This window comes from Natrix helvetica, assembly GCF_964273705.1.
Source record: "Natrix helvetica genome assembly, chromosome: 16".
NCBI classification, from domain to species: Eukaryota; Metazoa; Chordata; class Lepidosauria; order Squamata; family Natricidae; genus Natrix; species Natrix helvetica.
Window position 1 is genome coordinate 2467299 of NC_138563.1, and position 14067 is coordinate 2481365.

At 47.7% G+C, this 14067-nt stretch overlaps 1 protein-coding gene across 1 annotated transcript; it reads left to right on the forward strand.

Annotated features, from left to right (window-relative positions):
• Positions 1 to 4005: 4005 nt before the first annotated feature.
• CHRNB2 (cholinergic receptor nicotinic beta 2 subunit) lies at positions 4006 to 13492 on the forward strand. Its single transcript, XM_081968412.1, has 6 exons — positions 4006 to 4551; positions 7806 to 7951; positions 8530 to 8574; positions 8807 to 8916; positions 9824 to 10826; positions 12048 to 13492. The coding sequence occupies exons 1-6, from the start codon at positions 4494 to 4496 to the stop codon at positions 12201 to 12203; spliced, it is 1518 nt and encodes a 505-aa protein (XP_081824538.1). The 5' UTR covers positions 4006 to 4493; the 3' UTR covers positions 12204 to 13492.
• Positions 13493 to 14067: the final 575 nt, after the last annotated feature.

Sequence of the window (14067 nt, forward strand, 5' to 3'; positions counted from 1 at the left end):
GCCGGGAAGGGCCCGCTGCCGGAAGTGACGCCACGCCGCACGCCGCGCCCACACCCGGGCGGCGCGCGCAGCAGCCCGAACCGGAGGCGGGAGGAGGAAGAGGCGGAGCCCCGGATGGAGACAGATTGAGGGGATTAGGCCTCTCTCTCTTTCTCTCTGTCACTACGCGGCCTCCGTCGGCATGGAAACCACCACTTCCAGCCCTGGCCCGGAAAAGCGGGCGCCATCTTGGGACCATAGAGGCGCCCGTCTTAAAGCCTAGCAACGTCGGGAAGGTAGAGCGGGCCCGGCGTTAGGGCAACCATCGAGAGCGGCTATCCGCGGGGAAAGAAGGGCCGCGCCGTGTTATCAGCGGCCTCTGCCGGGTGTAGGCGGAATAGCTGGATTTGTTCATCTTTTTCAATCAGTTGCTTTATACTGTATCTCATGAACGCCTGAAATATTTAATAGATTTTTTTTTAAAAATGCATAATTGGTCTGAGATTAGACATTGTGTTGACTGGGCACAGGATTTATCTATATCTTATAGATTAAGGCTGGGGGTGGAATGGGTGGTGGAGGACCCAAATAATTTGCAGCGGATGTTTGACGGATTGTAGGATGCAACCAAGAATCCCCATTCTTTAAAAATTCAAATATGCAAAACCAGCATCTTAACATAACACAACGCATAACATAATTAATAATAATAATGATAATAATAATGATAATAATAATAATGATAATAATAACAACAACAACAACAACACAATAATAATAACAATAATGTTACCTTAACAGTTCCTAGGTCCTTGGTTAGGACTCGAGCTGTTAGGCTACCAACCAGCCCCAAAGGCTGTGAATCTCACCAAAGGTTAACCACATAATAACAATAACAACAACAATATAATAATAAACTACAAAAACCCACCCTACTTGGAACAGTTTATATCCTCGAATGTTACCTAAACAGTTCCTAGGTCCTTGGTTAGGACTCGAGCTGTTGAGCTACCAACCAGACTTCTCCGTGGTCATGTGACCGGCGTGACTCAATGCCGAAGGCACACAGAACGCTGTTCCCTTCCCACCAAAGGTGGTCCCTATTTTTCTACTTGCGTTTTTTACCTGCTTTCGAACTGCTAGGTTGGCAGAAGCTGGGACAAGTCACGGGAGCTCACTCCGTTACGTGGCGCTAGGGATTCGAACCGCCCAACTGCCGACCTTTCTGATCGACAAGCTCAGCGTCTTAGCCACTAAGTCACCTTGTAACATACAATATATATATATATGTTGCATTTAGTAGCTACATGAAAGGACCAGAAGTTGAAAGATGATTGCATTATGTACAATGTTATTATAATGATGTGAAGTCTGATGGGTGTAATTAAGGCTATCAAAATTGTTAATCTCATGACTATTATTTGGTACCAAAATGAATGACACCCAGATGCCACACTGTGTGTGTATTTAATATTTATACGTACTGAAAAACTTAAGCTTTTTAAACTTAAAGTTTTGAATCACTTTTAAAAAGAGGGGGGAAATTACCGCCTCTGGCTTTTTCAACATCTGGACTCAATGTATTGCAACAGCTGCTGGTGACAGCTTTTTTTTTGGGGGGGGGCTAACCCTTTATCCCCACCCCACCCCGGGGTTTTAAAAATCTTCAAACCCATCAAACAACCCCCACTTTGGGCTTTTGGAGTTCGTAAGCATTAATCTGATGAGTTCTTAGCAACTCTCCTGGGAAATGCCGCTTCCGAGCCCACTGCTCTGATTCAAGTCCATAAAAGAAGGAAAAGTGTTAAAAGCGTAAAGTCTGAATTGAACATAAATGGCCTACTTTTCTAAGAAACGGAGGCAGAGAAGAAATGGAGGTAGGGACAGATTTTATTTTCCTGGGCTCCAAGATCGCCGCAGATGGGGATTGCAGCCAAGGAATTAAAAGACGCTTGCTTCTGGGGAGGAAAGCTATGGCAAATGTAGACAGCATCCTAAAAAGCAGAGATATCACCCTGCCAATCAAAAGTGCATCTAGTCAAGACGATGGTTTTCCCAGTTGCAATGGATGGGTGGAAACTAATCCAGGAGAGAAGCAACTTAGAACTGAGGAGGAATTTCCTGACAGTGAGAACAATTAACCAGTGGAACAGCTTGCCTCCAGAAGTTGTGAATGCTCCAACACTGGAAGTTTTTAAGAAGAGATTGGATAACCATTTGTCTGAAATGGTGTAGGATTTCCTGTCTAAGCAGGGTGTTGGATTAGAAGACCTCCAAGGTTATTCTATTCTATCCTATTTCTTATTCTATTCTATTCCTTATTCTACAGTATTCTATTCTATTTCTATTTCTTCTATTCTATTTCTATTTCTTATTCCATTCCATTCTATTTCTTATTCTATTCTCTTATTCTATTTCTATTTCTTATTCTATTCTATTCTCCTAACCTATCCCATCCCATTTCTTATTCTATCCCATTTCTTATTCTATTCTATTCCTATTCTCTCTGATTTGCCTTGCGGCCTTTGAACGAATGGGATAGAGTTATCTCAATCTCTCTGCCAACTCAAGACACCCATTTCTCCCTTGAGATTACTCCACTCCCACAATCCCAGATAATAATAATAATAATAATAATTTAAATTTATTAGCCGCTCCCTTTCCGAATAGGACTCGGGGCGGCGTACAATGGAGTAAAAACATATAACATTTACATAAATCCATGACATACATAAGTACATAGACACACATGTTCGGAGGAGGTTAACAGATACAATACATAGACAATTAAAAACCATTAAAATACCCTAATTATAAAACCCCATGTACAATCCAAATTCAAAATGTTAAAAACAGACAGTCAGGAGGGGTACGAGAAAATTACGGTTGAGCCAGGCCAGATAGTTGGAAGAGGTGGGTCTTCAGTTGTACACGGAAGGAGCGGAGATCGGAAGTAATCCTGATGTCCCGGGGGAGGTCATTCCACAGGGCTGGGCCCATCACAGAGAAGGCTCTGCTCCTGGGTGTCGCCCCCCGACACTGTTTGGCGGTCGGCACCCGGAGAAGTCCCTCTCTGTGAGAGCGGATTGGTCGTAGGGATGTGTGGGGCAGGATGCGATCCTGCATGTAACTAGGCCCTGTGCCATGAAGCGCTTTAAAGATCATAATCAAGACCTTGAAACGCACTCGGTAGACCACAGGAAGCCAGTGCAGCTCGCGCAGGAGAGGTGTTACAGGGGAGAATCTAGTCCTCCCCATGATCACCCGCGCGGCCGCGTTCTGGACCAACTGTAGTCTCCGAGTGCATCTCAAAGGAAGCCCCATGTAGAGAGCATTGCAGTAGTCCAGGCGAGACGTCACCAGCGCATGGGTGACTGTGCGTAGGGCATCCCGGTCCAATAAGGGGCGCAATTGGCGCATCAGGCGAACCTGATGGAACGCCCCCCTTGCCACGGCTGTTACATGGTCATCCATGGACAGCCGGGCATCCAGGAGGACGCCCAAATTGCGCACCTGTTCCATAGGGGCTAATTGCACGCCCCCAATGGCCAGAGATGGAAACACCTGGTTGAACCGGGGCGCCGGAAGCCACAGCCACTCCGTCTTGGAAGGGTTGAGTTTCAGTCGGTTGCCATCCATCCAGACCCGTACGGCCTCCAAACACCGGGACATCACTTCGATGGCCTCATTGGGGTGGTTTGGGGTGGAGATCCACAAGGGAGCCGAGATCCCTGAGGCCTTCCCTCCCTCCCGGTGGCAGGAGAGGACACGGCCAGCTCTTTGGGAGAATCCAACCAGGCCTGCTGCAGGCCAGCAGAAGGAGCTGTTTCCCCACCCCTTTCCAGGGCCAATGGGATGGCATCTTCCTTGCCTGCGTCAAACGGAGGCGGTGATGCCAAGGCCTTGGGGAGGATACCTAATGTGGAGAGCCAGAAGCACCGGTGGGTCCGAGGAGCGGCGACTGGCCCTCCCTTTCCCCTGTGCATTAGGGTGAAGGAAGAGGAGGAGGAGGAGGAAGAAGAAGAGGAGGAGGAGGAAGAAGAGGAGGAGGAAGGAAAAAAAGAGGAAGAAGAGAAGGAAGAAGAAGAAAAGGAGGAGGGGAAAGAAGAAAAGAAGGAGGAGGAAGAAGAAAAGGAGGAAGAAAAAGAGGAGGAGGAGAGGGGATTCTCATGGCACAGCCCACCATCGCACAGCGCAGCCGACCCAGAGGTGTTTCAGCACCAGGGAGAGTGCAGTAGATGTGCCCCGCTTGATTTCAGCACCACGGACAGCAGCACAATCGGAAGAGAAGCTGGCAGGGGGGGGGCAAAGACTGCAAAGAGCGACACCCCCCTCTCACCCACCCACCCACCACGGAGACGCCCTCTTTCCCTGCCCTCCACCCACCCACCCACCCCGCCTCATTGGAGCCTGTGCTGCTGAAGAAGGACCCCCGGGGTTGAAGAGGGAAGATCAGTGGAGCGGGGTGCGGGGTTTGTGTGCGTGGAAGGGATGCTCTTTCCTGAGACGAGGCTATGAAACCAGCATCCATGGCTCTCCTCGCCTGCCTCTGCCTCTTGGGGATGCTGAGACGTAAGTGCATGGTTTTTGGTGCCCCCTTCCGTCCCCCCCGTAAATCCAGGGCTTTGTTTGAAATGGGATGAGGGCCTGGTCGTTCTCGCCTCCCCGGAAGGGAACAGGCAGAGGAGGGTAGCATCTTTTGGTGGGAAAAGAATGGATATTGTTAGTGGGCTCCATACCCCCCTCCCCTGTGACTCTATTAATTAGAGGTTGATTAGGGCTCTGGCCACTAGGCCCTCCCTCCCCCCCTTCTCCCTGGGGTTCAAGACAAGAAGGCTATATCAGGATTCCTAAAAAAATGATGGGATGGGATAGAATAGAATAGAACTAGAATTAGAATTATAGAATGCAGTGGAATGGAATAAAATAGAATAGAGAATAATAGATTAGAATATAACAGTAGTGAATAATTGAAGAATAGAATAGAACACGAATTAGAATTATAGAATGGAATGGAATGGAATAAAGAGTAGAATATAGCTGAATAGAAAATAATAGATTAGAATTTAACAGTAGAGAATAATCAAAGAATAGTATATTCGAATAGAATCTAACTGAGTAGAGAATAATAGATTAGAATATAACAGTAGTGAATAATTGAAGAATAGAATAGAACCATAATTAGAATTATGGAATGGAATAGAATAGAATAAAGAGTAGAATATAACTGAATAGAGAATAATAGATTAGAATATAACAGTAGGGAATAATTGAAGAATAGAACAAGAATTAGAATTATAGAATGGAATGGAATAGAATGGAATAAAGAGTAGAATATAACTGAATAGAGAATAATAGATTAGAATATAACAGAATAATCAAATAATATTATATTAGAATAGAATATAACTGAATAGAGAATGATAGATTAGAATATAGCAGTAGGGAATAATTGAAGAATAGAATAGAATAAGAATTAGAATTATAGAATGGAATGGAATGGAATAAAGAGTAGAATATAACTGAATAGAGAATAATAGATTAGAATATAACAGAAGAGAATAATCAAAGAATAGTATGTTAGAATAGAATATAACAGAATAGAGAATAATAGATTAGAATAGAAAATAGGAATAGAATAAAATAGAAAATAGAATAAAGAATAAAGAATAGAATATAACAGTAGAGAATAATCGAATAATAGAATAGAATAAACCAGAACAGAATAGAATAGAATACTACAGCCATACTACTTGGGTAAATATACTTAGACAGCACTATCAGAATTAGGTGTTCAGCAGATTGACAGCATGAGGGGGAAAAACTGCCCCTTGAGAGAGAAAATAACTAGAAGGATCCAAGGAAAAATATCTGGTCATCATCTTTTCCCCAAAAATAGATCCCAGCGATGGAGTATCTTCCTCCCGTGATCTTCCTAAACAGATCACATCTTTTAGCTGCCCAGAGATTGTCTGGCTTTGTTCGGATGGGGGTGATAGGATCAACCACCCCATCACACCACCAGCCCTTAAGAGACCTGGGAGGTCTTCTCCTCGGTCCTGGGGAGGGATCTTCTTCCCACATTCCCCCATAAATAATAATCAAAAACTCTGTTGCTGGTATTGCGCAGGGAGATTTCTTCAGGCCAAGAAGCTCCCTCGAGGCTGTAGGGAAAAAAAGGGGGAGGATTTGGGTCCTGGGTTTTGGGTGGATTTCTCTGCATTCTTTCCTGAAATTCGAATGATGCTAGCTGCCCACTTTCTTTTGGCAAACACAACAGAGAGAGAGAGAGAGTGAGACAGAGAGAGATACAGAGAGAGAGGTACAGACAGAGATACACACAGAGATATATATATAGAGAGAGACACAGAGAGAAAGAGACAGAGAGATGGAGAGGTACAGAGATATATATACAGAGAGTGAGAGAGAGAGATACAGAGAGAGATACACAAACACACAGAGAGAAAGAGACACACAGAGAGAGACACAGTGTGTGTGTGTGTGTGAGAGAGAGAGAGAGAGACAGACACACACACACAGAGAGAGAGACAGAGAGAGACACACACAGAGAGAGACAGAAACACAGAGAGTGTGTGTGTGAGAGAGACAGAGACAGAGAGACACACACACAGATACAGAGAGAAAGAGAGAGACAGAGAGACACAGAGAGATATGCAGAGAGATAGTGTGAGAGAGAGAGCAATACAGAGAGAGAGAGAGAGAGAGAGAAATACACAGAGACAGTGTGTGTGTGTGTGGGTGAGAGAGAGAGAGAGAGAGAGGGAGGGAGGGAGGGAGGGAGAGAGAGAGAGAGAGAGAGAGAGAGAGAGAGAGAGAGAGAGAGAGAGAGAGAGAGAGAGAGAGAGATTACTCACACCGGCCATCGGGGAATACCACAGAGATCACAATTGGATTGCCGGAGAATATAAATGAACCATTCTCTCATTCCCAGAAGTATTTCAGGCAGCTATTTTTGGGGAAGGGAATTTCGACTCTGGCCTGATTCTGTCAAGACTCTTCACTGACAAGGTTAATGAAGCCTCCAGCCTCGGAGGCAGTCTACCTTCCAAAGCTTCCTGGAATCATTCCAGCAGGGAGATGGGGCAATGTACCTACATTGAATAAATAATAAATCAAGAATTTTTTTTAAAAAAAAAACGGTGTCCAGGCTGGAAATTAAAAGGAGGAAGAACATGTTTTTAGCCAGTTTCCCTACTGTTAAAAATCCAGGATGATGTGGTGGTTTTTTTGGGTCCAAGATTGACAGTCCTCCATCACTGGAGGTTTTAAAGAAGAGATTGTGCAGGCATTTTGTCCCCAAGTGCCAAGTCTAACTAAGAGAAGAGCTAGGGGTATAAGATGGCGTAGGGTCTTCCTGCTTGAGCAGGGGGTCAGACTAGAGGACCTCCGAGGTCCCTTCCAACTCTGTTATTCTGTATTCTGGGCAGGGGGTCAGACTAGGAGACCTCCGAGGTCCCTTCCAACTCTGTTATTCTGTATTCTGGGCAGGGGGTCAGACTAGGAGACCTCCAAGGTCCCTTCCAACAATATAATTCTATATTCACAAAATTAGAATTGGGAGGTTTTTAGAAACAGACCCTACCCAATTTACAGCCACGGTGGCCCCGTGGGGAGGGGGGATGGCGGGCAGAGAAAGAACACAGAGGCCCAAGCAAAATAAAAAAAAAATGGGGAGATTTAGGTACGAAGAACCAAGTTCTAATCCTGCCCACCGGCTTTGGTTTTGGAGATCTGGAGTTGTGATCGGCGGGAAGGCGGCGGCTTTTACGGGCTTCTAAAAGACACACACACACCACTTTTTTCAGGGGGTCTCGGGACCGACACGGAAGAGCGGCTGGTGGAGCACCTCCTGGACTCGTCCCGGTATAACAAACTTATCCGTCCGGCCACCAATGGCTCCGAGCTCGTCACGGTGCAGTTGATGGTCTCCTTGGCCCAGCTGATCAGTGTGGTTTGTATTGGGTTGACATCTTTAATACCCCACTTTTCATATTTTTCATAGAGGAGTCAAGGCAGTTGACATGCCTAAGAGTCCTCCCTGTTTTCCTCACAACGACCTTGTGAGGGAGGTTAGGTTGAGAGAGAGGGCTCAAAGTCACCCAGTTGACTTTCATGCCTAAAGCGGGACTAGAACTCACCGTCTCCTGGTGATTGGCCCAAAGTCACCCAGTCGGCTTTCATGCCTAAAGCGGGACTAGAACTCACAATCGCCTGGTGATTGGCCCACAGTCACCCAGATGGCTTTCCAACCAAAGGCAGGACTAGAACTCCCAATCTCCTGGTGATTGGCCCACAGTCACCCAGTCGGCTTTCATGCCTAAAGCGGGACTAGAACTCACGATCGCCTGGTGATTGGCCCACAGTCACCCAGAGGGCTTTCCAACCAAAGGCAGGATTAGAACTCCCAATCTCCTGGTGATTGGCCCACAGTCACCCAGATGGCTTTCATGCCCAAAGCAGGACTAGAACTCACAGCGTCCTCTTTTGGGGGGGGGTTTCTCTTCTCTTCCCTCCCATTTCTGGTTGTAGCACGAACGAGAACAGATCATGACAACGAACGTATGGCTAACCCAGGTAAGACTGGTCCCTTCTATTCTGGGTTCGTGGAGACAGACGGGTCGGGTGAATAGATTGCACAGAACGACCAAGGAGGCATGAAGGGGGTGGGATCTGGAGGCCATCTAGACGAACCCCCTTCCTTTAATGGCGAGAGTGCACGAGGCAGAATTCCAAGGGTAGGTGGGATCCGTAGCTAACTTGAACGATTGTCCTCGGAGTCTGGCTGTCCAGTTTTCGTGCCTTACAGGAATGGGAAGATTATCGCCTGACGTGGAATCCCGAAGAATTTGACGACATGAAGAAGGTGCGGCTGCCTTCCAAACACATCTGGCTGCCCGATGTGGTGCTTTACAACAAGTAGGTAACCAAGAAGGGTTGCTCCAAAATCCAGGAGATGCTAGGGACTCCGATTTCCCACAGAGTAGACTTCGAATTGAGGCGGCGTTGCGACAACAAGGGTTGTGTCAAGTCAGTGAGAAGAGGGCCATGTCTCTCTATCATCCCTGCTTATTTGAAGGGAAAAAAATGGATCCTGAGAGGTTGGGGTAATTCTTCCCTCAGACTCTGGTCAATTCCACAGCCCAATTGAGTCGATTTCAGAATCTCTTCTAGTCAATTTCATAGTGCTAATTAAAGAAAAAAAACTGATTGTCAGTGATTGGGATAATTCTTCCCTCAGTCTCTGGTCAATTCCACAGCCCAATTGAGTCAATTTCAGAATCTCTTCTAGTCAATTTCATAGTGCTAATTAAAGAAAAAAAACTGATTGTCAGTGATTGGGATAATTCTTCCCTCAGTCTCTGGTCAATTCCACAGCCCAATTGAGTCAATTTCAGAATGCCTTCTAGTCAATTTCACAGAGCCAATAGAATGATCCCTGGATTCATTTCTCCTCCAATTTGGGTTACAGCTAGTCCTTGACTTATAACCATTCATTCAGTGACTGGTTGAAGTTGCAACGGCATTGAAAAAAAAGTCTTATGGCCATTTTTCACACATAGGACCGTTGTGGCATCCCCATGGTCAAAATCCAGACACTTGGCAACTGACTCATATTTATGACGGTTGCAGGGTCCCAGAGTCGCATGACCCCCTTTTGTGACCTTCCGTGGGGAAGCCAGATTCACTTAACAACAGTGGCAGGAACAGTGTCTCGCTTGGCAAATAAAATTTTGGCGTCCGTTACGGTCATAAGTCAAGGACCATGTGTGGAAAAATTCAGCTTTGATTCCCAATTCTACTTCTTTTTCTCTCCCGTCCCCAGCGCGGATGGAATGTACGAGGTGTCCTTCTACTCCAACGCAGTGGTCTCCTACGACGGCAGCATCTTCTGGCTCCCGCCGGCCATCTACAAGAGTGCGTGCAAGATCGAAGTCAAGCACTTCCCTTTCGACCAGCAAAACTGCACCATGAAGTTCCGCTCGTGGACGTATGACCGGACGGAGATTGACCTGGTGCTGAAGAGCGACGTGGCCAGCTTGGATGACTTCACCCCCAGTGGCGAGTGGGACATCATGGCTCTGCCGGGCCGCCGCAACGAGAACCCCAACGACTCGACCTACGTGGATATCACTTACGACTTTATAATCCGCCGAAAGCCGCTATTCTACACCATCAACCTCATCATTCCTTGCATTCTGATCACCTCCTTGGCCATCTTGGTCTTCTACTTGCCCTCCGACTGTGGCGAGAAGATGACCCTCTGCATCTCAGTTCTTCTGGCCCTCACCGTCTTCCTGCTCCTCATCTCCAAAATTGTGCCCCCAACCTCGCTGGACGTGCCCTTGGTCGGCAAGTATCTCATGTTCACCATGGTGCTGGTGACCTTCTCCATCGTCACCAGCGTCTGCGTCCTCAACGTCCACCACCGTTCTCCCACCACCCACACCATGCCTCCTTGGGTCAAGGTGGTCTTCCTGGAGAAGCTCCCCACCTTGCTCTTCCTCAAACAGCCCCGCCAGAGCTGCGCCCGCCAGCAGCTGCGGCAGAAGCGCCAAAGCCAGGAACGGGCGCTGGGCAGCTTCTTCGCGCAAGGAGGGACCCGCTCCTGCACCTGCTACGTCAACCCGTCCACCGTCAAGAAGTTCGGGACAGGGAGCAGCAGCGGAAGGACCTTCACCGAAAGCTCCGAGGGCGTCAATGGTTTCCGGGAAAGGCTGGGCCAAGCGGCGCCCGAGCAGGAAGCCTGCTGCTGCGGGTTGGATGAGGCGATCGATGGAGTGCGCTTCATTGCGGATCACATGAAGAGCGAAGACAACGACCAGAGCGTGAGTCGGCTGAGGGATAGGTCAGAAAACGAGGATGTCTGCTCTGAGGTCATGGAGAAACATTTGGGGGTTCACTGGTCCTTCTTGAACTGCGTTTTTCCAACATGGGTAGTGGACTTCAACTCCCAGAGTTCTTCAGCCACATGTGATTCATGCATGGAACTCTGGGAGTTGAAGTCCAGAGATTATAAAGCAGGCTGGCTGGGGAATTCTGGGAGTTGAAGTCCAGAGATTATAAAGCAGGCTGGCTGGGGAATTCTGGGAGTTGAAGTCCAGAGATTATAAAGCAGGCTGGCTGGGGAATTCTGGGAGTTGAAGTCCAAATATTATAAAGCGTGCTGACTGGGGAATTCTGGGAGTTGAAGTCCAGAGATTATAAAGCAGGCTGCCTGGGGAATTCTGGGAGTTGAAGTCCACAGATCATAAAGTTACGAAGGTTGAAAAACAGCATTCTAGAAGATTCAGTCTTTCCAGCAAGCGGCATAAAACTGTAGAGCCAGTTTGTCTTGTGGTGAAACTGGGCGATTGTAGAGTGAAAGTTCTGCTTTAGGCATGAGTCCAAGGAGGTGACCTTAGATATTTCTCTCTCCATGTCCAAGGCATAAAACTGTAGCCAAATCTTTCGGAAAGTATTGCCAAGAAAACTGCAGGGATGCATCCAGTCCCCATTAAATCATTTTGTTTTTAAAAAAATATGTTCATGAAAAAAAAGCACCCTAAGCAGAAATGTTTAATGTGCGTGGGAACAAAATGCAATTAATTTTAGTCTTCCTTTTGGCCCAAATAAGCCAATACGATAGGGACGCGGCGGCTCAGGGGCTAAGATGCTGAGCTTGTCGATCGAAAGGTTCAAATCCCTAGCGCCGCATAACAGAGTGAGCGCCCGTTACTTGTCCCAGTTTCTGCCAACCTAGCAGTTCGAAAATGCAAGTAGTAAAATAGGAGCCACCTTTGGTGGGAACAGCGTTCCGTGTGCCTTTGGCGTTGAGTCATGCCAACCACATGACCACGGAGACGTCTTCGGACAGCGCTGGCTCTTCGGCTTTGAAACGGAGATGAACATCGCCCCCTAGAGTTGGGAACGTCTAGCACATATGTGCGAGGGGAACCTTGACCTTAAGTCAACACGATAACCATCCCTACCACTAGAGGGCGGTAGGAGGCAGCTCCCAAGCAGATCCACTAGAGGGCGGTAATCTCCCTTTGTTGTCCCCTTTCTAGGTAAGCGAGGACTGGAAATATGTGGCGATGGTGATCGACCGTCTCTTCCTGTGGATCTTCATTTTTGTCTGCGTCTTCGGCACCATCGGCATGTTCCTTCAGCCCCTCTTCCAGAACTATGCCACCAACTCCCTCTTGCAAATCAACCACAATTAGCCCACCTCCAATGGTGGCCAACAGTGGTCTTCTCCTGTCTCAGGAGGGAGAGGGAGACCCACCGTGACACCATCTCCTGCGGCTACCAAGAGGTGACCAAAGACCTTTCACCCACCCATCTCTTGGCCCTTGGTTGAAGGCCAGGAAGAGGAGGCCACCTGAGGAGAACCTCAAGTTCTGGAAGGGGTTCGTTGCTTTGGAAAGCCTGTGGACCAAGGGGTTGACCTGGTCAACCAGTTGAGTAGACTTCCTCGGCACGAAGCAGGTGTCCATCTACCCTATCGGGACCAGCTTCAGTAGCAAGGAACAGTGAAGGAAGGAAGTTCTCCTACCCAAGATGATCAAACCATGTTCCTTGCTGCAATGAAGCCCTACCAATAGCCGACTCTTGGGAGGATTGTTGGGTTTCGTCAAATCTTTTCAGGAACAAGCTGACCCCACCAAGGATGGGAAGTCCTCCCCTTTCGGAGCAGGTGATGGTGATGGACCATGGATGGTGGAGATACTTCCTGCAGTTTCACCGCCGTTGGGCATTTTAGATTAGTTCTCCTCTCTTAAATAAACCATGGCTTAGTCCAGTTATGGGGTATTAGCTCCCAACTCAGGAAATATATATATATAGATATTTATGTTTGTATCCATCTTTCCTGGATGTCTCCATGAAGCTGCATAAGAATGGGCTTTGCAGCGGCCAAATAGCAGTCAACAGGTTGCATGGCTTGGCCGATCCTGGTTTGTTGAAGGGCAGACAAACCACGATGGGCATTGACCACTAGGTCTGCAGATAGGGGGCGGGGGGAAGTTTCCAACTAGATGGAAGGTTCTGCTGCCGATCTATAGGTAGTCCTCAAACTTACGACTACAACCAGAAACCGTTTGCTACAGTTGTTAAGCGTTGTCAGGTGGTCGCAAATGGGAGATCACCTGACTTTGGGAACGCGTCGACCGTCGTAAATACATGCCGGCGGCCAAGCACCCCGATCGGGGGACTGCAAGGCTGCTGTGACGGTCGTAAGTGTGAGGATAGGTCATTCAAAAGCCTATTTTTCCAGCGACGTTTCAACGGCCACTAAACAAACAGTCGTTGAGGACTACCTTTGCTGTTTTATCCTTCTGGGTAGGATGAGCCGGCAGGTGAGATGTCCTTACCTGTCGGCGAGGACGGTTGTCCGAGGACAGAGAAAAAATGAGTTTGGGCAGAGATGAAAGTGTTTGACTGTCTTCCCGTTCTCGTACCCTCTCCGACCAATGCTAGCGTTGAAATAACAATAAAAGTAGATCACCTATAACCAGAGGTCTGTCTTTTGAAGAGGCTGCTATGGGGTGTGTATTTGGGGGAGGGGGGGTCACATGGGAAGGGGGAAATTGAGTGGTGTGGTGGCCGAGAAGTGGGATTTTCTCCTCACAATGAAGAGTTCAATCCTAGGTAGAGGCAGGTGTTTCTCTCCCTGGGCTCAATGAGAATATATCTGCTGGGAAAAACTCCGCACCGGCAACAGGCAGAGTATCCGGCCAGTAAAATACTCAGCTCCATTCAGTGGCCCAGACTGTACCCCGATGCAAGGGATTATTATGGGGTCATTAAAAGAGGGCGATGTGGGGGACGGGGGGGGGAATCGATACTCTGGTTTGCAATGAAGTCACGGAAAGCTTTTTGCAAGCAATTTTTGGCCCATTTCAAAAGCGCAGGGTTGCAATGCTCAGGATAAACCGACTTCGGGAACTTGAGAAATTGCTTGGACTTCAACTCCCAGAATCCCCAGCCAGCGTGGTTTATAGATGGGAAGGCCTGGGGGGGGGGGACCCGTTTTTTTTCCTGGTTTTGCCATCTCAATTTAAGATCCGCGGACTCCCAATTCCCAGA

Bases quoted from the DNA above. Each gene is read 5' to 3' on its own strand.
- CHRNB2 (XM_081968412.1), top strand. From the start codon at position 4,494: ATGAAACCAGCATCCATGGCTCTCCTCGCCTGCCTCTGCCTCTTGGGG. The intron at 8,575-8,806 runs GTAAGACTGGTC...CGTGCCTTACAG, and splicing joins CGAACGTATGGCTAACCCAG to GAATGGGAAGATTATCGCCT. The intron at 8,917-9,823 runs GTAGGTAACCAA...TCCCGTCCCCAG, and splicing joins GATGTGGTGCTTTACAACAA to CGCGGATGGAATGTACGAGG.